This window comes from Meles meles, chromosome 7 (genome assembly GCF_922984935.1).
Source record: "Meles meles chromosome 7, mMelMel3.1 paternal haplotype, whole genome shotgun sequence".
In the NCBI taxonomy this organism is placed as follows: Eukaryota; Metazoa; Chordata; class Mammalia; order Carnivora; family Mustelidae; genus Meles; species Meles meles.
In genome coordinates this window covers 3,544,980-3,565,079 of record NC_060072.1, presented here as the reverse complement: position 1 = coordinate 3,565,079, position 20,100 = coordinate 3,544,980, and the positions used below count along the sequence as shown (strand labels likewise).

Genomic DNA, 20,100 nt, shown 5'->3' with positions numbered 1-20,100 from the left:
TGGCTAGAATACATGGTGACTAGACATTGGTGACCTCGAGGAGGGACAAGGAGGACGGAAGAATGGGGGGGTGGGGAGGGGAAGGGGACACAGGGAAAGGAGCGGGGAGGAGGGGAGAGGAGCAGCAGGGGAGAGGAGGGCGAATGCAGGCCACACCCTGGAATGACTGGCACCCCCAGCAGCAAGACCCCCACCCCGGGGGTCTTCTCGTCCCGCAGCTGCCCACCCAGGTGCCCCGGGAGAGCTGGCAGGGAGGTGCCGAGTGGCCCTGAGCACAGAGACGCTGGGCTGGCCGCTCCGGTTTCAGTCGCTGACTTTTCCCATGGAAGGTTCTGCTCCAGACTCCTCTCGGCCTTGGGACAAAGGTAAGACGGCAGGAGGAGTGGGCAAACGGAAAGTCCGGACACGCTCCTCAGTCCCGGCCTGGGCCAGCCCCATGAAGGGAGCTTGCGGGACAAGAGGCTTCTGCCTTGTCCCCGGGGACTGCGGACGGGTCCCTGGTCTCCCACCAGAGGTGCCGAAGCCGCAGGCACTTCCTGCTGTTTCCTGGCGCCGGGCACCGGTCACCAGCAGGGGCTGCCGAGCGACCAGAGGAGGTTCATCCTACCTGCCAGAGGTCCCAAGGGGCCAGGGCTGCCTCTAGGACTAGGGGACCTCGGGGAGTGAGGGGCGAGATGAACATGACCAGGTGACAGGTGGTGCAGAAGAGGCCAAGAGGGTGAGACACTTGCCATGACATTAGCCGGGTACCATGTCACCCGCCGGGCAGCCCTGTGGGGCAGAGGCTGGGAACGTGAGCACTGGTCCCGGCCAGCTTGGATGGAACCCTGGCTCTGCCTTCCCCGGGCTGTGAGACCTTAGGGAAGTTTCTTAACCTTTCTGTGCCTCGGCTTCCACATCCGCAAAGTGGGAATCCTGATAGGGCTGCTGGGCAGAGTCCATGATGCCGGCCAGCGAGGAGAAGTCATCAAGCTTGGCCATTATTAACCCTCCCTGGGGGCCCATCACTGACCTACATTCACTGAGCCCCCAGGATCCAGTCCCTGTGGGGGTCAGGGACCAGCTGTGTTCATCGCGAGGACTAACGTGTATACCGGTAATACCCGCCGCTGCACACACCATGACTGGGTTCATCCCTGGACCACATGCAGTCCGGGGTCGAGACACCCCAGGGAAACAAGTGCTCACGTTCACCAAGGGCGCGCACAGGTGTCTCCAGCACGCGCGGGGAACCACCACTCAGGTGTCCGTCAGCAGGAGGACCACAGCTCGCGTCGTCACGCGGCAGGAAGCAACGGCAGTGACAAAGGGCTAACAGCTTATGCGTGTGACAATGTGCGTGACCCCCCCACCCTGACTGCCGAGTGGAAGAGTCGGACAGAATATAAAAGCTCCAGAAGTCAGAAGCTACCCTTAGCTCGGCGGCACAGACAGGGAGGGCTTGGGGCAGCCCACTGGGTTCCAGACTGTTCTCTAGCCCAAGCTGAGAAATCGTTTCTGTGCGTGCCCACACCGCAAAAACGCATCGATCTGTCCACTCGAGATTTCTCTACTTTATGTAAGTTACATCTCGACAGAGAGCCAAATACTGCAATACAAACTTCTTAGGGCTGGCAAAATCAGAATGAAAACTCACGTTTTCTTACAAAAGTTAAAATAAAGTACGCTTGAGAAATACAGTAGCAACGGTAACGATCACGCCCGTGTGCTTTGTCTGTGTTGCTGGCGGCCACGCGGGGGGTGGGGGGGTTTGCTAACGTCTCCCTTAGCGGTGCTGTGGAGGCTGCCGTGGGCCGGGCCAGCCACCCCCTCCAGGCAGCGGCGGGCTGGGCCGGAGTGCGGCCCAAACCCCATTAAGACCCCGTCTAGATCAAGCCCCACTCTGGCCAAGGCCCAGGCTGGGGGGCTCCCTGGGACAGCCCCCTCCCCTGACTTCCTCGGGGAACAGTATCTGGGCCACCTCACACTCAGGTGGGGAGCCAGTGTCCCCCTCCGCCGAGGACAAGAGCCACGCTGCCCTCCCCTGCCTCCACACAGGACACCCCTGCTCCACTCGGGAGGTCACGACCTTCCAAGTCCTGCCCCAGGAGCCAAGCGTCTAACCTAAATGCCTCATGCTGTTCAGAGTTAGTGTCTCGGGGCAGAGAGGACACCTCCTGGGCGTTAGATTCTGGGCTAAGAGCATCCCTCAGTGGGAAGGTATTTGATGATGATGATGATGATAATGATGATGATGATGATGTTACTCCCTCAGAACAGGAACCAGAGGTCCAGAAAGGCCCAGCCACCCACCTGCTGAGTAGCTCAGGGAGGGAGGGTAGGGAACAGAGTTTGGGACCCACACTTCGTGCCCCCAGACTGGCCCGTGCCTCCTCACCCCGTCCCTGACCCGCAAGGATAGTGGGGGGCTGCTCGCTCGTTCGTCTGGAGAGCCATCCTGCCGCACTGGTCCCCGGGGGGCGGGCAGGAGGCTGCACGGGGGCCAACCCGCTCTGGGAGTCTTCACCAAGTGGAAGGACCCCAATCCGTTCCGGGGGCTGAGTCACAAACTCTCTCCAAACAGGCCGCCCCCCCCACCCCGCCGCTGCTGGTCTCGGGATGTCAGGGGTCTCATTCCCGCACTGGGCACTGCACCCGGCACAGACCCTCAGTGGTCATCACGGAGCGAGTGAACGAAAGAGGGCAGAGGGAATGAGTGGAATGCGTGAATGGAAGCGTTCACACCCCCGGAGGGGGCCCCTCCTGGGGACAGCGACCCCCAGCTTGCACAGGGAGCAAGAGGCAGCTGAGACATCCTTAGCGGGGCGTGGTGGGGGGTGGTGCAGGCTGGGTGGGCAGGCGGCCGGGGGGACTCGTGGCATCCCCGCGTGTTCACTTAGACCGCTACAGGTTAATTTAAAAATTAGCTTTTACTCCCAATCTACGTACAACCGAGAAAACCCCAGCCGTCCACGTGAAGGCCTAGTGTATCAAGTGGCGGGGGGTGGTAGAGTGGGCCCAGGCCAGTGGGGATAAGGCTGCCCCGAAGTAGCCCTCGGGAGGGCTTTGATCCACTGGTATTACCAGGGACAGGACAAGCTGTGCCTTTTTTATTTGAAGAGCCAGAGAGAAACGGGACCACAGGGCCGACCAGCCTCTCGGACCCCAAGGAAGTTCCCGCCGTCTGATCTGTGCGCAGGGCCCTAAGGCGACGGGCACCGATGTGGCCTTATGTCCTGAGGAGGCCATGGGACCCAGGCACCCCCACCTCAGTATCCTGTTTCCCTTACAAATTCCCCAGCAACCGACCCCACAAACCACAGCCCGGGATAGAGATGCCCCAGTAGAGGGGGAGGGCCCCCCCGACAGCAGGGACCCCGACCCAGCCCGGCCTAAGCTCCTCTTCCATGCCCACTCTCTGGACAGAGCACCAGCCGTAATGCAGCTCCCCGCCCCACTCCCAGGCTTCTGAGCTGGGGCAGCCCCTGCCCCGAACTGACCACAGAATCCTGGCAATGTTCCCTAGGCTAGGACCGGGGCAGCCCTCCATGGGGGAGACGCAGGATCCAAGCGCTTCCCAGAACTCAGACCTCAGGATGGAGCTGCTGGACCTCAACAGCCCTGACCCCTCCCCACAAGCCACAGGAGCAGAGGGGGTCACCAGGGGATAGCGTCCCTCCCTGGGTCCCCCTCCCCCTGCTCAGGGGGTGACTACCACTTCTAGGGAGGTCAGCGGTGATGCGAAAGGGCTTCCCCATGCCCCCTCTGCCCTCTGGGCCACCCACCTCCCTGCCCCACAGAGCAGGAGGCAGGCCCAGAGCCCGAGCCAGGCCCCGCCCCTCCCTGAGGACCACCCATGAGGTCAGCCCCGGGCACCCCCTTATCGCTCCTCCTGCATCACTCCGCCCCCGCGCCTTTGCTCTCCTCCCAGACCCGCGGACCTGCCCATGGCAGCGCCCTTCCTCCTGGAGACCTTCCGCCCCCCCGCCCCCCAGGGGGCCAGGTCTCTGTGCTCGACCCCCTCAGGCCTTTCCTAAAGCCCTTCGAGGTAAGGCTTATCCACCCCCACAAGCTATGAGTTCCCCAGGGCAGGAATCCCCAACGCAGCCCAGCACCCACCCCAGCCCTGAGCTAGCCTTGGACTTGAAGGCCCAGCCCAGTCCCGGCGTCCTGGGGGGTGGGGACAGGCTGGCCAGGCCTGGGCCACATCCCCTGTCTCCCTCTGAGGCCCCATCCCCGGCCCTGGTCCCGGCTGCCCAGCTGCCCAGAGCTCCTGCAGCCCACGCTCCTGGCCCGGGGCGCTTTCTAATTCTTCCTTCTCGGGCATCCTCCGGCAAAATATTTGAAGAATGTTCTAATTATCTGAGATCAGCCAGGGAGGCGGGCCTGGGTCCACTTGTCCAGGAAGTGACTCCGCAAACACCTGGGAAGATGGCAGCTGGCCCCCACGCACACCCACCCCACGTCCCCCCCATTGTCTCCATCAGGTGGACAGGGGTCAGCCCAGAACTTCCCAGCGACAGGCAGGTGGCAAGAGACTCTTTACCGAGCTCCAGAGCCAGCAGCAGCCCTGGGGGGGCCACAGCTGGTGGTGGCCTCAGTGCTCCTGCCTGTCAAATGGGAACAAGAATGTCTTCCTGGTCTGGGGTCACTCTGCAGAACCCCCAAGCCACCATCACAGTGCCAGAGCCTGGCACCTAGGGGTCCCCGCAGCCCTCCTCTGTGGGGTGGAACAGGATGACACGGAACAGCTGGGGCAGAGCTAGACACAGCTACTGCAAAGGCCCGGGGGCACTCAGCCCACCTGTCCGCCTGGCGCCCCTCAAGTCTGCTCACCTCCTTCCCCTGCTGGGACTCTTGGCCCTGTTCAGTGGGCAGCATGGGCCTTGGGGACAGCCCCGGACCTCGGGAAGGCCGCCCTTAAGGTCTGTTCTGAGCCTCAGTCTTCCCATCTGAAAATAGGGATGACCAGCCCTGTTTCAGCCGATGGCTTCTCCCCTACTGGCCTGGAGGGGGAGAACTCGGGGGGGGGGGAATGCCCTGGAGGGAGGGACCTACCGAAATGACCACCCTTGCTCAGTGGCATCCCCCACTCTGGTCCCCACCCTGTGCCCCTCCCCCCGCAGCTCCTCAGGGTGGGTCTTGCCGGCCTAACCTTACAGAGGAGGAACGGGGCTCACAGAGAACACACAGAGGGAGCTGCGTGGGCGGTGGCCAGGGGCTGCCCCAGCGGAGGGGCAGAGAGGGTGGAGGCAGGAAGGGGCCCAGCTGGGAGATGGAGCCATCCCTCTAGCCCTCCCTGCCCTGCCCGGGCCTCAGTTTCCCATCTGCGTGAGGGACCGAGGCGATACCTGTGGCTGTATCCTAGGGCAGGTTCTCGGGGCTTGGGGTCCTGTGGTCAAGGTCTGCTCGGCCGCTGACTCTCGCTGGCCTCAGCTTGCCCATCCGTCCAGTGGGGAGAACAGCCCCAGCTCGCAGGTGGGGCTCCTGTGGCCTGGCTCCCTCCACCACGGGTCCTGCCCGCTGCAATCTTTCCAGCCCACTGCCCGGCTCAGCTCACTGCCCGCGGCGTTCCCGGGGAAGAGAGCACAGCGTCCGGCTGCTCCCTCACGCCCCCCGCGGGCGCTTGCCCGCCCGCCCTCCCCACATAGCTGGCATTCCTGGCCTGGCATTCTGGGACCCCACCCTGGAGGGAAACCAGGCAATCCTGGGAGGAAGCAGGCAGCGGACAGGGGTCTCGGGCAGGGCTGAGGGGCTAGAGGGAGGCAAGCACAACCAGGGGCACGGGGAGCCGCAGATGAGGCGGGCCCCGGGCCCAGAGGGTCCATCCAGCCCCCACATCTGTTAAGTCCGTGAAATCAGAACCTCATCCCCTCACTGTGACCACAAAACCCCGGGTCATTGACCTCTGACCTCAGAAACTTCCAGACCTCTGTTGGGCATCCAGGACCCCTCATGACCCTCCCGGGTTCAGGCTACACTGACCGGCAAGGCGAGAGGCGCCCAGACCCCTCCAGCAGTCGGGCAAGGCTCCAGGCCCAGTTCGACGCCTCTTCCTCCGAGAAGCCTGCCACTGCTCTGCCCTGTGTCCTCCGTCCCAGCATGGTCACAGCTAAGCCGGCCTCCAGAGGAGGCTGCCGGGAGCTGAGGTTCAGGCCATGGACCTACTTCCTGCACTTTTTTTTTTTTTTAAGATTTTATTTATTTATTTGACAGAGAGAGATCACAAGTAGGCAGAGAGGCAGGCAGAGACAGAGAGAGGGAAGCAGGCTCCCCACTGAGCAGAGAGCCCGATGCGGGACTCCATCCCAGGACCCCGAGATCATGACCTGAGCCGAAGGCAGCGGCTTCACCCACTGAGCCACCCAGGCGCCCATTTTTTCTGGACCTTCCCAGGCTTCACCCCTGATCTTGATCCTCAATTCCCATGGTATGGGGGTGGGGGGAGTGGGGGACACCGAAACCTCGAGGCTCAAGGCAGCTGAGACCTGAGCCGGGATGAGACCCCTAGCCTTGGTCTTGGCCTAGGCCCCAGTGCCCCAGCTCTGCCAGACCCCGGGGCACCCTGCAGGCCTGGGAGAACAGGAGGTCAACCTGAAACCACAGGACTGACGGAGGGACAGACAGGTGAGGGGACAGGTGGGAGGAAAAGCTGGCAGGGCATCTGGCCCAGGGCCAGGCCAGGAGTCTAGGCGCCTGAAGAGTCGGCCAGCACCTCAGCCTTCTGGGCTAGTCCGGACATGGTCTGAGCAGTGGGTTCAGAGGCCTTTGTCCCTGTAGGCAGGGGACACTGGGCTGTCACCTCTGTGCAGGATGTGGGCAGGGCTGAGCTCCTGGTCCTGAGACCCGGCCTCAGGCGGCATCCTGAGGGGCGGGGCTTCTGGGAACGGTTGAAGGGGGGGGCTGCCTGGGCCACAGGACCCCTCTCAGCAGAGCCCAGCCCCGCCCAGGCTCTCCCCAGTTCTATGGCCCTGCCCCCTGCTCTCACCAAACCTGTGGGTTCCTCTGGGCCAGCACACCCCGGGCGGGGCTCCTTCAGCGCTCACCTCACCCTGCTGCTCCCTCTGAGAATTTCTGCACCATCAGGGAGCCCCAGCCCACTGCCTCGGCTTGGATGCTTTACGGGACAGGGTGCTCACTCCCCCCCCCTCCAGGAGTAGTCCACTCCCCCCTCCTCGGGCGGCTGTGATGACCCACATGACGGGGCTTGCCCCTTCAGAACCCCTCCCCGGGCCAGCGATCCCCTCCCGTCCCACGCCATGAGTGGCCCAGAGTCCTGAGCGTCACCCCTGCCTTCCGCAACCAGCTTCCCGCTCTCATCCAAGGCCACACAGACCCCCGGCAGGGATTTTATATCAGCGCCAAGAGCGGGACCTAGCCCTGCAGCTTTTTCTCTCCATGTCTGGGCTCTCTGCCCCAGGCCCTAAGGACCTGTTTCCCCTCAACCTCCCTCTTCTTCTCCTCCTCCTCCTCCCCCTGCAGGAATTTCCACCTCTGGAAGAAAGGCAGTGAGAGGGAGCCAGGGGTCGCTCTGGGCTCACACTCAGACTCGCCTGCAACCCTGGGCTCTCCCTCCCCTCTAGAAGGGACTGGCAAACAACCTGTGGCCCAGGTCCCTGGGTGGGGTGGGGGGTGTGCAGGAGGTGGCAGACGCTGGGCAACAAGGAGGACGTCCCCAGCAAAGACATTCCTGGCTTTGTGGCTCCTGACACAGGTGGATGGTCCCCAGGACAGACGTGGACTCCTCCAAGGTGGGGGGGAGGGCGGGTCAGCAGCACCTGGAAATTCCCAGTACTCCCCGCCCGCAGAGAAGTCACCCCAAGGAGACCTAAGTCAAGGAGCCAGAAAGGCACCCAGCCCCCCAGACACCCCTGTGGCCACCCACACGCACGGGGGGGCCTGCACACCAGGGGCCATCCCCTGGGCAAGCGGGTCCTGACCAGGCCGATGGGCCTCGCTGGGACCCAGACGCAGAAGCAGCCATCGGACGTCCAAGAGGGGTGACTGGGCCCTAACTCAGCATGAACTCCGTGCTGCACTGGGTGCTGGATGGTGGGCGGGGGCAGGGCACAGCGGTCTCCTTGCTCTACTACCACGGCCTGGCCTCCGAGTGTGCTCACAGTGCCCAGCTGCCCCAATCAGCCCCAGCCCCCCCCCCCCCCCCCCGTGCGCCCTGCCTCTGGGAAACCAGCCTCCTCCCCTCCCCGTTCCCCCTCTCAGCGCACTCACACCCAGGGCCCTTCCTTAGCTCGGGGTGAAGCTGCCCATCCCTGTCCTGCTTGACACTTGCCCTCCCGGAGCTCCCTGGGGCTGCCCTCCGCCACTCTGACCTCACCTCCCATGGCCCCGGCCGACTCTGATGGGCTGACGCCCGCTCCCTGTGCCCCCTCCCCGCCCCACGGCTGTCCCTCAGCCAAGAACTCCACTGTCCCCAGCACATTCTTGAGGGCCCAGGTCAGTCGAAGGTCTCCCGGGATCCACTCTCCCGGCAGATGGATGGGGGCTACCGCTCTCTAGGACCCCACGGGGCCTTGCATACACGATGGGGAAGCAGGGGCGCTTCCCAGTTACAGCCCCACACAGGGCGGCTCCATTTGCCTGGCTCGGGGCTGCTGTCGCTAAGAAGGGCTAAGAAGGGCAAGCCCCGAGTAGTGACCAGGCCTGGCAGGAAGAGGCGGCGGGGACAGAAGGGCTCTGAGGCTCTCGAGACCAACCACACACAGGGACAGCCCCGGCCAGAAAAGGGGAGGCTTGCCCCAAGTCCATGGTACGTGGCAACTATGTACCTGCCAGCCCCAGTTGGAAGGTCAGGAGCCCCTGCTCAAGCCAGTCTCAGAGCCCCTTGGGTTGGGGCCCAAGGCAGGGAGGGACCCGGGAGCAGAAAGAGGGCCTCTTGGTCCCCTCACACACCTGGAGGGACAGGTGTCCCTCTGGTTCCGAGTCTAAAGGTGTGGAGGTGGGGCAGGGAAGAGCCAGAGACAGAGAGACAGAGAGACAGAGCGAGCCCTCCATCAGAGCCTCGTGACTCCTGGTCACTTGGCAGCTGGAACGAACAGGTGTGGTCGGCCTCTCTCGCGCAGACAGCAGATGAGAAGACAGACAGGCCCGGGCTCCATGTGAGTTCCTCCACCTTGAGCGTGACCTCAGGAGTCCCCGGCGCTCTGCCGCCCACGATCCTCACCTCGGTAACCCCCACGTGGGTGCCCCTTGCTTAGCTCCCCTTTTCCGGCAGCCGGGGGGGGGGGGGGAACAAAGTCAGAGCAGAGCCCAGCTGCTGGGCACCCGTCAGCCCCATGACAGAAGGCCTCTCCGAGAGACCTGAGTCTTCCGGAAGTGGAACACGGAGCCCTGGGCCCCCTCCCCGCTCCTCGGGTCAGGGGTCTGTCTGGTGGGCAGGCAATTCCTTCTGGACGAACTCCCATTCAAAAGAGCTTTTCGTCTCTTTGCCACTTGGGACAGTGAGGGCCTAAGTCTCAGCTCTGGACCCCTCACACCCCCGCAGCCCCAAGGCCTGCTCCGGGAGGGGGACAAGCTGAGACACCGCCCACCCTTGTCCCAAGGCCCCTTCCTTCTGGGGTCTTGCTCATTCGCGGCTCCCGCTGGGCACGTGCCCAGATTCCTGCACGAGGAGCACCTCTGGTCTGGGAGGCCGTGGAGGAGGGTCTGGAACAGGGGTGGCCTTGGGGGGACTGAGGTCTGAAAAGGGCTGGCGGCCCCCAGTCTTATCGGGATGGGACTGCGAGGGGATGCTGACTCGGGCCCTTCTGGACTGCGGCGGACGCCTGGGGGGCTGCTTGCTGGTGAGGCTGGTGTCTTCCCCGTCCTGGACCAGGCACCTCGCTGGCTTTGGGGTCTGCAAGAGGACGGGCACCTGGGCTGCACTGTTCTAGTGTGTCGCACTCCCATCCTCCGACTGAGGGCTTCGTAGCATCATCCGTGCTCAGAAGCTACCTGCTCAGGCAGGAGGCTGTGGTATGACCCTCCCAGGGCCTCCGTATCCTCGGTCACAGAGCGTGCCTGCCTTGCACAGAGGACCCATGAGTGCTGGCTTCCTTCCAGGCAGAGCCCTTGCCCAGCCTCCCGGGCCCTCAGTCCTGTGTCGGCTTGTATGCCTCCAGGGCTGGAGAGCTCACTGCTCCCTGCCAACCACAGGCCGGCCCAGTGGCCCAGGCCTGGGGCTCCCCCCTCCATCACTCGGAGGCTGAGGACACCCTGTGTGGAGGGCAGGACCGGGAGGGCGCCCGAGCAGGCTGAGCAGCTCTGTGATGAAGACAGAAAAGATGGAGAAAGGGAGGACAGAGCGCACCTGTGCCCACCCCCACCCCGTTAGCCAGACCAAGGGGAGGCCCCAGCCCCGCGCCAGGGAAGGAGGACAAACGGAGGTTTTGTCCTTGGCCAGCGGGCGGCCTGCACCACACAATGACCCTTTCATCAGGCTGAGGGAGCCCTGGGTCGAGGTTTCATCTGACAAGAGAGAGCTCCCGGCCCCTGTCCCTTGCTGGGGGAGTCAGAGGGTGGGGGGGTGCAGGGGGGGCTAAACTCTATCTGAGCCGGACCCAGGGTCATGCAAAATGGAAGCTCCGTGGCAACTAGCTGAAGTCCCTCCATCTGCCCCAGGCAGGGGGAGGCCTCCAGAGGTTAAGTGACTGGCCATGGGCTGCACAGAAAAGGGCCCTGTTCTGGGTACCCCCAGACCTGAGCTGCCGGAGGGTCTGGGTCTCTACACCTTACAACCAAGACCGCCACCCCACCCCATCCCATTGCCCCGCTGCCACCACCCATGGGGGGCTGCCCAGGCTAGCCTGACGACAGAGCCTTGGCCCAAACCCCCAGGAGGAGTTCTGGGTTCCCCATAGTGACCCGCCCCCCACCCCGAGGTCAGCCTGAGGCTCTAGGGAACATGGTGTGTGATTTGTCAGCGTCCACAGCGTCCCTAGAGGACCCAAGCATGGAAACACTGTGTAGTCAGGGCCTCAAAAGTCACCTCCCTTCATGGTGGTCCCCTCCCTGCAGAGGACCGATTACCTGCCCGGATCACCCCAGGAGGCCATGGGGCCCTGGGGACGCCCTTCTCTGCTGGACCACCACAGGGTGAATTTCTTGTCAGAGGCAGTGGCAGAACAGGTTCCAGAGCCAGGAGGGCAGTTATGACCTCGAGAGGGCCTCTCTGCTCATCAACATGCCACTTCCTCCAGGAAGCCCTCTGAGATCACCCCCAGAGAGTTCAACACTCTTTCCTGAACAACTACGGGCCCGGCCGCCAGGCCTCCCTCTGCACCCCGGGTGGCCAGCCTCCCTGCACCTAACTGCTGAGAGTGACCCCATCTCCTGAGCACTTACTGTATACCAAGCACCCTGCGGGCCATGTCTCTGCATTTGCTCACCGAGTCCTCATGACTATTCCAGAAGTTTCAGCCCCCCTAGTCCTGGCAGCTCCAGGGCCAAGCCGAGTTCCAGGACGCACCCAGGCAGCTAGGGGAGGAGCAGGGATGGGAACCCAGAGCAGGGAGGACTCAAGGGAAACTCGGTCAGAAAATGAGCCTTTCCCCGCCGTGGGGCCTCAGGGCAGCTGCAGGGCACAGCGGGGCCTGGAGGAAGCCCAGGAGGACCACCTTCCCCTCCAGGCCTTTCCTCTGCACTCAAGCGCCCACTCCCACACACACAGGGTCAAAAGAAGTCATCCCCAGAGCGCACCATCCTCTCTTTGATTGTCGGGGCTCCGGGAGCATTTTGTGAGGGAGAAACTCCACTCCTGCAGTCCAGGACAGGAGTCCCGGAAGTTCCCGGCGCTCACCCGCGGTGCCCACGGCCGCACAGAGCCACATGTGCCTTGGAGTCCAGGTGGCTTGCGGGCCCCATGTGTGTGCGCCGGCGCAAAGGAAGTATCTCCATCTCCCAGCCACCGAGGAGGAGACCGCAGCCCAGAGAAGCCCCTGGATCTGCCCGAGGTCACACAGCAGAGCACCTCCCACACCTGGACAGATGCAGGCCGGGCGCTGTTCCTCCCAGGGGGAAACCGATGCACGCTAAGCTGGGCGGCCCGGCTCTGCGGCCACACAGGCTTCGCTGCCCGGGGAGGGGGCCTGATTCAGCAACGCCTGCCGCCCGGGGTCATGCCCACAGCGTTTCTGGGCCTGCGGTTGGCACCACCAACAAAGCCACAGCGGCCGAGCCGGGAAGAGGCCCAGCCTTGGCAGGGCCGTGGTGAGCGCCCCCCACCACCCCCCACAGCCAGGTGGTCGGTGAGTAACCGCCCCGTCACCCATGACTCACTCCGCTCCCCAGAGCGGGCGGTCACCATGAGAGGTTCGTCCCGGAAGACCTGGGGGATCACTGTAGCCAACCTCCACATCTGGGAGGGGGAGGCCAAGACCGGAAGGGACCTGCCCAGGACAGGAGGCCAGCCTGGTCCTGGCACGAGGCCCCCAGCCCAGCTGACCAGCACCGCAGCCCTCTTCTGAGCCTGTGGTCCCCCACCTGCCCTCCCTGAGGCCCTCACTGATCCACCCCACCCCCCACTGGCCCCGGAAGCTTCTGTTCTGACAAGAGTAGCACAGAGAAGGATAAGGCTGGCCGGAGCTGCTTCGCAAGGGGCAGCCAAGCTCGGCATCAGGCGGGGGCTCAGGGCCCTTCCAGGCCAGCACACCCGTCCGACCCGATCAGTGGCAGGGGCCCAGGCATGCATCTGGGATTCACTATGCACGGACCACAGCTTGAGACAGGGAGCTGGGAGAGCAGCCCAGATGAAAAGGGCAGGATCAATTGTCCACCAGTGTCTGTGATCCCAGCAGTGGGATGCCTTCTGGAAAGTTCTCTGGAGCAGAAAGAAACCTCTGCCCAGGGCTCCTCCTGCCCCTGGCATCCTCGGATCCCATAGGGCCAACCTTCCTAAGTATTCCTGCCGGTAGTGAGGTGGGGTTACGGTTGACCCCCAACAGTTCTCAAAACCGTTTTGCAAGGGCCCCCTCAACGGCATCTGGGCACCAGGGCAGAGCCGCTCACCAGGGTCTGCCCACCATTCTCACTGTCATCTGTACCCGGGGGGCCCTGCTCCCACCTGTGGCCTCCTCCAGGCCAGCCTAGCACCCACCAAACGGGGCAGGCGAAACCCCAGAGCTCCCGCTCTGGCTCCTGGGAACAGCGAACTGAATCTCCACTCAGGAAAGCCTGGCATCAGGGCTTCCCCCCCCCACGGGGGGGCTGAAGGTCAGGTTGGGCTGGCGCTGAGCAGGGGTCCCCGAAGGCAAGGTGGGGAGCAGGGTCTGCTTTGCTGCCCCTGATCCCCTACCCTGGAACCCAGCACAGGCCCAGGAACATTTGGAAAACCATCGCCTTTGGAGAATTTCTCCCAACAAAGCTGGCAGTGAACACGCAGGGAGCGAGCCCATGTGGGCACAGATGGTAATCGCTGCAGCCCTGAATGGGGGGAGACGACCGGGAAGGAAACCTTGGGGTCCACACTCGCACACTGCCCACCACCTGCCCCAGAGCCCCTCACGGCTGCGGCTGCCGGTCTCTGCAGCTCCTGAGCCCGTCGCCCAGCTCCTCCTCTCAGATTCCCACTCTAGGCAAGTCCCCGAGTTCTCCTGGTTTCCTACCCCTGAACACCTCCCCATTAACGCCAAACCGCGGCCAGCTGGCTCCAAAAATGATTTCTTTAGGCCTAGTAGCTGCTGATTGTCTAGTTTAAGATTGAGATGGAAGGGGGGAGGGTTCAGGGGAGGGGGAGGCTTTCCACCTCTGACCTCTGAGAACTGAAGGCTGGGATTCCAAGCCCCCCTTGGTTGATCCATGTCCCAGGAGGGATGCCAGAAGCAGGACTCTCTGGTCTGGAGCTTTCCTAGCCTGATTTCCCCAAAGATCAGTCGGTCCCAATCTGGCCCCTTTCCCCGCCTGGGGCCGCCTGTCCTCCCCCCTCCCACCTTCCCCAGGCGATCCCTCTGCAGCCGGGCTGCCCGCCGGGCCTGGAGCACTCTCTGCGCCCGGACCTTGTAATTATGTCCCACAGCCCGGGAAACCGCGGGCCTCGCAGCATCTGGCTGCGGTTGCGAACTTTTGTTTCAAGATGCGCGACTATTTATAGAAGGAAAACTGGTAGGATAGTAATTTCCTAGGAGTTGGAGGAGAAATTGGCTGCGCCTCTATTAAAAGGGGGTGGGGGCACGGCGATTTATTAGGACTGCGGCCGCGCGGGAGGTGGGGGTGGCGCAGGGAGCGGGAAGGCAGCGCCTGCCCCCTCTGGCCGCGTTAGGCGACCCCGGACGTGGCCCGCGTGTAAAGGAGGGGGAGGAGGAGGGGAGGAGAGAAGGGGAGGGAGAGCTAGCTCTGAGGTTTAATCAGTAGCATCCAGCTTAAATTCCCCCAAACGGCGGTTCCATAAATCAAACTTCTTTTTAAATCGGAGGCCAGAGCATATGCGTCCCATTAGGAATCGGGCGAAGCCACTGCTGCGCCGACGCGCCCCCTCGGCTCCCTGGGCACGGTCGGGCCCTGCCTGGAGCTTCCCGGAGCCCGGTGGGCGCTGCCCGTCCCGACGCACACGCGCGCCCACGCTCCGCGCGCTGCCTTGGCGGGGACACCCGGGCGCACCTCGGCCGACCGCACGCTCGCTGCGCGCGTCCCCCTCGCCGCCAGGTGAGGAATAGGCAGTGGCTGGGTCGGGCGGCTCAGCGCCGCGGGAAGGCGCAAGAGGCCGCAGCCACCACCAAGGACAGCTCGGGCGCTGTCTGGTGGGGCGCAGAGTGCACGTGTGCGCCAGTGTGTACGCGGGGGAGCGGGTGTGTGCGTGCGGCTCTCTCTCGAGGGCGGCCCCGGCGGGCCGGCCCCGCGAATTTATAAAGGGAAGGGAATCCCGCTGGTCCGGGACTCCGGTGGGACAGCGCAGGGAATCCCCGCGCCGCCGCGCGCCCTCCCGCCGTCGCGCTCGGTGCGCGCAGCCTGGTCCCCCCGGGCAGAAGGGCCTCTGGCGAGCCACGTTCTCTCTGACCCCAAAGCCGTAACTCCTCACTGCTGCAGCCGCCCCCAAGTCCTCCCCCTCGGCGCTTTAGGCGGACGAAGAGACCCAAAGTCCCAGCCTACCGAGCGCGTCGGGCACCCGGTGCCCCGCCCAGAGACTCCACTGCCGAGTTTCCTACCCGCCCGGCTCCTGCGCCGGAGGCCGAGGAGAGGGCTTCCTCCACCCCCCGCCCGGCCCGCGCGCGGCCCGCGGCACTCACAGGTAGCTGCCGCTGGACAGGATGAGAAAGATCTGCGGGCAGTACACGGACAGGAGCGCGCCGCGCGGCGACAGCAGGAGCATGGTGGGCCGGCGCTCCTGGAAGGGCTTGGCGGGCCCGGCGGGCAGGGCGCCGGGGCCAGCTGAGGCCGGGGTCTCCGAGGCCCTCCCCGAGGTGGGGCGGCGACGCCAGGCGCTAGGGACCCCGGCGCGCGGGCCCCAGCGCAGGATTCGTCCGTGCCCCGCCGCCAGGGCCGAGCATCGCGCTGGGGCTGGGGCTGGGGCCGCGGCGGGCGCTGGGGCTGGAGCGCGGAGCGAGGGCACGGGCAGCGGGTGCGCCTCGGCGGCTGTCTAGCCCTCCGTCCGTCGATCGGTCGGAACCGGCTCTGTCGCTCGCTCTGGCTCAAGTCTCCAAGTCTCTCGAGGCGCGCAGCTGCCATTGGACGGGCCGCCCCTACATCCGCCTCCTCTGCGGGCGGGTTTTTTAAAGGGGAGGCTGACCGGAGCGTGCGACAGGAGCCGCCCCCAGGGCTTGCCCAAACTGCCTCGGCCCGTATCCCCCCCACCTCCCCGCCCAGCTTCAGGGAACCACACAGCTCCGGCCTGCTCTGGAGGGTGCACCTGGGGGGGAGGCACCTCGGCGTAACTGCGCGGGGGCGTGCGCTCCTCTTGAGGGGGCTGTGCTCGGCAGTCTGTTCTCGCGTTTGCATGCATGTGCCTGCCTGTGCCTGCGTGTGCCTGCGTGTGCCCGCGGGAGCGTGGGCGCGTCTGTGAGGGCGCAGGTGTGTGCGCACAGACGCACTGTGGGTGCTGCACCTTCGCCCGCGTGCGCCCCTGGGTTTGGTTAGGCCGGCTGCGAGTCGCACACGCTCACCCCAGCCAACCAGGCCGGGCCGGGCCGGGCTCACCTGTGCACATGCGCACTGGTGTCTCTGCAGGGTTCGCCTCCGCGCCTCTTTGGAGAGGCAGTGAAAGGGCACCCCTAATTGGTTCACGGAGACCCCTAAATTTGGCTTCCCCCTCTCGCTTCTTTTGCTCTCCTTTGTCGGGTCGGTTGGGGTAGGGAGGAGCAGATTCACAAGGACCCACTTCCTAAACAAGCCTCTTTCCCGTGATTTGTTTAAAAGCCAGAAACCCACTTCTTATTTTGAGGTTTTGAGTCCCACCTCCTGCTGTGTGCCAAGCCCAGCTAGATATGGATGATTTCCCGGAGACAGTGCGGACCCCCTCCGCCGGACGAAGCACAAAGCAGGGATGATGAGGAGAGGTCTGTGCGGATAGGCCAGTGGTCCAGGGGTGGGGCATTTCCCACCTTCTAGACCTTGCCAGGAGATTCACGCCCAGCATCCAGAAGCAGGGGGCTGCCCCCTTCACCCTCATCCCGCCGGACCCCTCTGCCTCTCCCAGAGCGGGAATGGAGCAGGGCTGATCCAGTGGGCAGAGAGTGCCTGGATTCCAAGGGCTTGTCCCTGCCCTGGCTTGGCCTCCCTGAGGGCTGGAGGCTGTTCAGTCCAAAAGTGAGGAACCGTGACTCCGTGACTCCCCAAAGACATTTGTTTTGAAATTGCTCAAAACCCGAGGCAAACCTTCTCTTGGGGCCCTGATCCCCAAAGGTGGGGTGAGGCCCCAGTTCTCCCTCCCTGCTGGTCTGGAAGCTTCCCCCAGGGGCTCCACATCTGTGTGCTGGCGGCTTGTGCCTTCACAGACATGCACACACGGGTGTGGGTTGGGCAGGGGGAGGGGGTGATCGGGAGTATCCCCCAGTGCATGCGATCTCTGACATTGCCTTGGAACTGCTGTGGCCCTAAAATCCACCACCTGGAGGAGTCCCCAGGGTGGTAAGACGGAGGTCATTAACAGAGAGGGCAGCTGGGCTGGTGCGCACAGGTGTTTACTGGGGCCCCACCTCTCCCCCCAGGGCACAGGCACCCAGGACGGTACCCTGAGAAGGACTAGAAGGACGCACTACTGGGACCCCACTTCTCCGATGAGGGCGGCAGACTGGGAGATTAAAGCGCCCATCCAGAGCCATCGATGAGGAGTGAGGGGGAGGAATGAAGCCCAAACCTTACCCTGGATGTACTTCACTCCCAAGTCATTAACCCCTCGGGTCACATCTGGGCCCAACTGCCCCCCCCCAGCCTTGTGCAACCAAGATGGCTTGCAAAGACAGCAAGCAACACTCCCCCCCCCCGCCCCCAGCAAGGTGGGCTACCAGGGACTGTGTAGTGACCCAGGTGGAGTCCGCTCCCCTCAGTGGATCCCAGTGGATCCCTAGCTTGCCCAGACGTGGTCCCGCAGGGTGTTTGGAGCCTAGGTTTTCTCCTCTGCCCCCAGGAGCATGTGTTTTAGGGGGCACAGCAGAGGAAGGAGCTGCCCACCCTGGGGTCCCTGAGTGGAAGCAGAAGGCAGCATCTGGCTGTCTTGCCGGCTTCCAGAGAGGCCTGCACTCAGGCTGCGTCTCCCTTGCTTGTCTCTCTCTACTCAGACACAGGCCACCACCGTGTTCAGGATGGCCAGAGCCGCAGTCCCATTTACAGACCGGAGAGGGAAGCTGCTCTGTGTCTGGAGGTCAGTAGGTCCATCACATGGGCCTCTGAGCTCTGCAGCCAGCCCTGGGAGCCCAGGATGGGCACCACCTCGAGCTCCTTGTGCTGCCTGGGGTGGGGAGGGAAAGGTCCTAGAGCGCTTCCCACAAGCTGGGGGGTGGAGGGCTGTTCTTTTGGATGACTCCAGCCGAGAAATGGGTGCCTAGTGCTAGGGGGAGGGGTCAGCGGTGGAGGCCAGAGCCAGTCCCAGCTCTGCCTCTTACTTTGGGGACAAGTGACTTGGCCTCTTTTGCTCAGTTTCCTGATCCTTAAAACGGAGACCTAACCTTAGGATGGCCAGGAGCGGACAAGGCCTTAGTGCTGAGGACCAGGGAGAGCCTCAATATGCCCATGACTTTGGGGGCTCTAGGGAGAGACACTGCAGGGCTGCTGGGGACTGGACACAGTGCCTCCCTCCCAACCCCCAGCCCCTGGCGGACCCCGTGCAGCCCCCTCACCTCCATATGGAACACCCAAGAACACAGCCTGCACAGACCAACAGGAAACGGAGGCGCCAGCAGCCCTAGGCTCACCAGCCCAGGCCTGCAGAACTGAGGCTAGGGCAGGGTCTTCCCTCCCTGCCTCTGCAGCCCCAGGCCTCAGTCCCTGCCCGCTGGGCCTCAGTTTCCCCATCAATAAAATGGCGGAGGGGGCGACGGAAGGACCGCCATAGACGGAGATGATGATTCTCAGGTGGTGCCTCTAACCTCTCAGCCTGGGACGCGCGGCTCCGCCTCCCCGCGGCCTGTTCACCGCCTGTGCTCCGGCCAGAGGCCGCCAGTGGCGCACAGTAGGGGCGCACGGCGCGGCTGGGCCCGACCGTGGGCGAGCCCCCCCCCCCCAGCGAGGTGCACCGCACCCCGCTTCGCGGTCACATCGCCCCCCCCACCCCCACTTCGAGCAGGGCCGAGACAGCTTCTGTCTAAAGGAGATCGCAGCCCAACAGGTAAGGACTCGGCTGCGTTCAGGAATGTGGAAATACGACTCGGAGCAGCTACTGCAGCGAGCAGTGAGCGCGGCCCGCCGGGCGCCCGCCCGCCCGCCGGGCCGCGCGCGAGGGGGAGCGCGGCGAGAGGGGGCCGGGCCGAGGGCCCAGGGCGGGCGGGGGCTCGGGCCCCGGACCGAGCCCGAGGCGCCGGGCGGGCCGCGCGGCCCATCCTGAGCCAGCCGGACGAGTTGTCAAGGCAATTTCAACACGTCCGGGTGATGGATAGGGTCTAAGGGCCCGGGCAGGTGCCCCGGCCCGGCGGGCTCGCGGCCCGGGTGCTCGCCCCCCGCCCGCCCAGGCCTCCCCGGCCAGCCGACGCCCCCGGCTCCTGGCCCCGGCGCGCCCTCCAGACGGCGAGCGCTCGGCCCGGGCTCGGCGCCCAGCGCAGCCCGGGGGAGGGAAGGCGCGTCCCACCCCCAGGGCCTGGAGCCCAAACAGGTGAAAGTACGCGCCGGGCACGCTCGCCGCTACCCGCGAGCCTGGCCGCCGCCGCCTGCGCGCCCCGCTCTCCTTCCACCGCCCCGGCCTCGGCGCACTCCGGGAGTACCTGCCGTTCGTGGGGTTTGGGGGCGTCTCTGCTGGGCCGGGGCGAGGGTCCGACACGCAGGCCAGCCCCGGATCCCCAAGAGCCTCCTGTACTTCCTCAGGCCCTAGGTCTCCGCCGGGACCCTCTGGAACCGGTTCCTCCTGGCTGCCCCTACCCGGGGCTACGGCCCCGGCCCGCGGGGATACTCACCCGAGCTTCACGTAGAGGACGCCAAAGCAGAGAAACACGTAGAAAATCCACTTGCGAAAGTTTCTGTGCATGATCCAGGGAGGGGGGCTGCGCCATAGACAGCGGCGGCCGGAAGGGACGCGCGGGCGGGGCGGGGAACCGGCAAGGGCAGGGGGCTTCGGTGAACCGCTCTCAGCCAGCGCTGCGGCTCGGGCGGCCGGCGACGCGCGAGCACTCGGCGCGCGCTGCCACCATGGTGAGCCCGGGGCGCCGCTGCCGCCGCCGCCGCGTGCGCCCGGGTAGTGACCTGGGCCGGGAACCGCGACCTCGGAGCCGGACTGAGAGATCGCTGGGCACGACGAGCGCCGCCGGGGGCCGGGCTCGAGCTCTGCGGACGGGCGGGCGCTGCCTCCACTGGGCGCAGCCGCCTGGGGCCGTGCGCGCCTCGCCGAGCGCCGCCGCGGCCAATGTGTCCGCACTTGTCCGCCTCCCCAGGTGACTCGCGGCCCCGGCAAGCGAGCTGCGAGAGAACGAGCGCGCCCCAGGTAGGAGGATCCGCCTCCCGCCCGCCCTCCTCGCTCGCCGCGCGCTCTCTCTCCCTCGCTCCCGGGCTCTC

General features: G+C 64.9%; 1 protein-coding gene across 2 annotated transcripts in view; it reads right to left on the bottom strand.

Moving 5' to 3' along the window:
• The window catches only part of WNT7B (Wnt family member 7B), a 47,975-nt gene extending 28,158 nt beyond the window's left edge, over nt 1-19,817 (bottom strand). The window contains exon 1 of one of the 2 annotated variants that reach the window (XM_046010827.1): nt 19,506-19,817. In XM_046010827.1, coding sequence (XP_045866783.1) covers nt 19,506-19,576 — 71 coding nt within the window. In that variant the 5' untranslated portion in view covers nt 19,577-19,817. Of the gene's footprint in view, nt 1-15,194; nt 15,475-19,505 lie in introns of those variants that run through there. The other variant, XM_046010826.1, reaches the window with a different exon arrangement.
• Between the last annotated feature and the right edge of the window lie 283 nt (nt 19,818-20,100).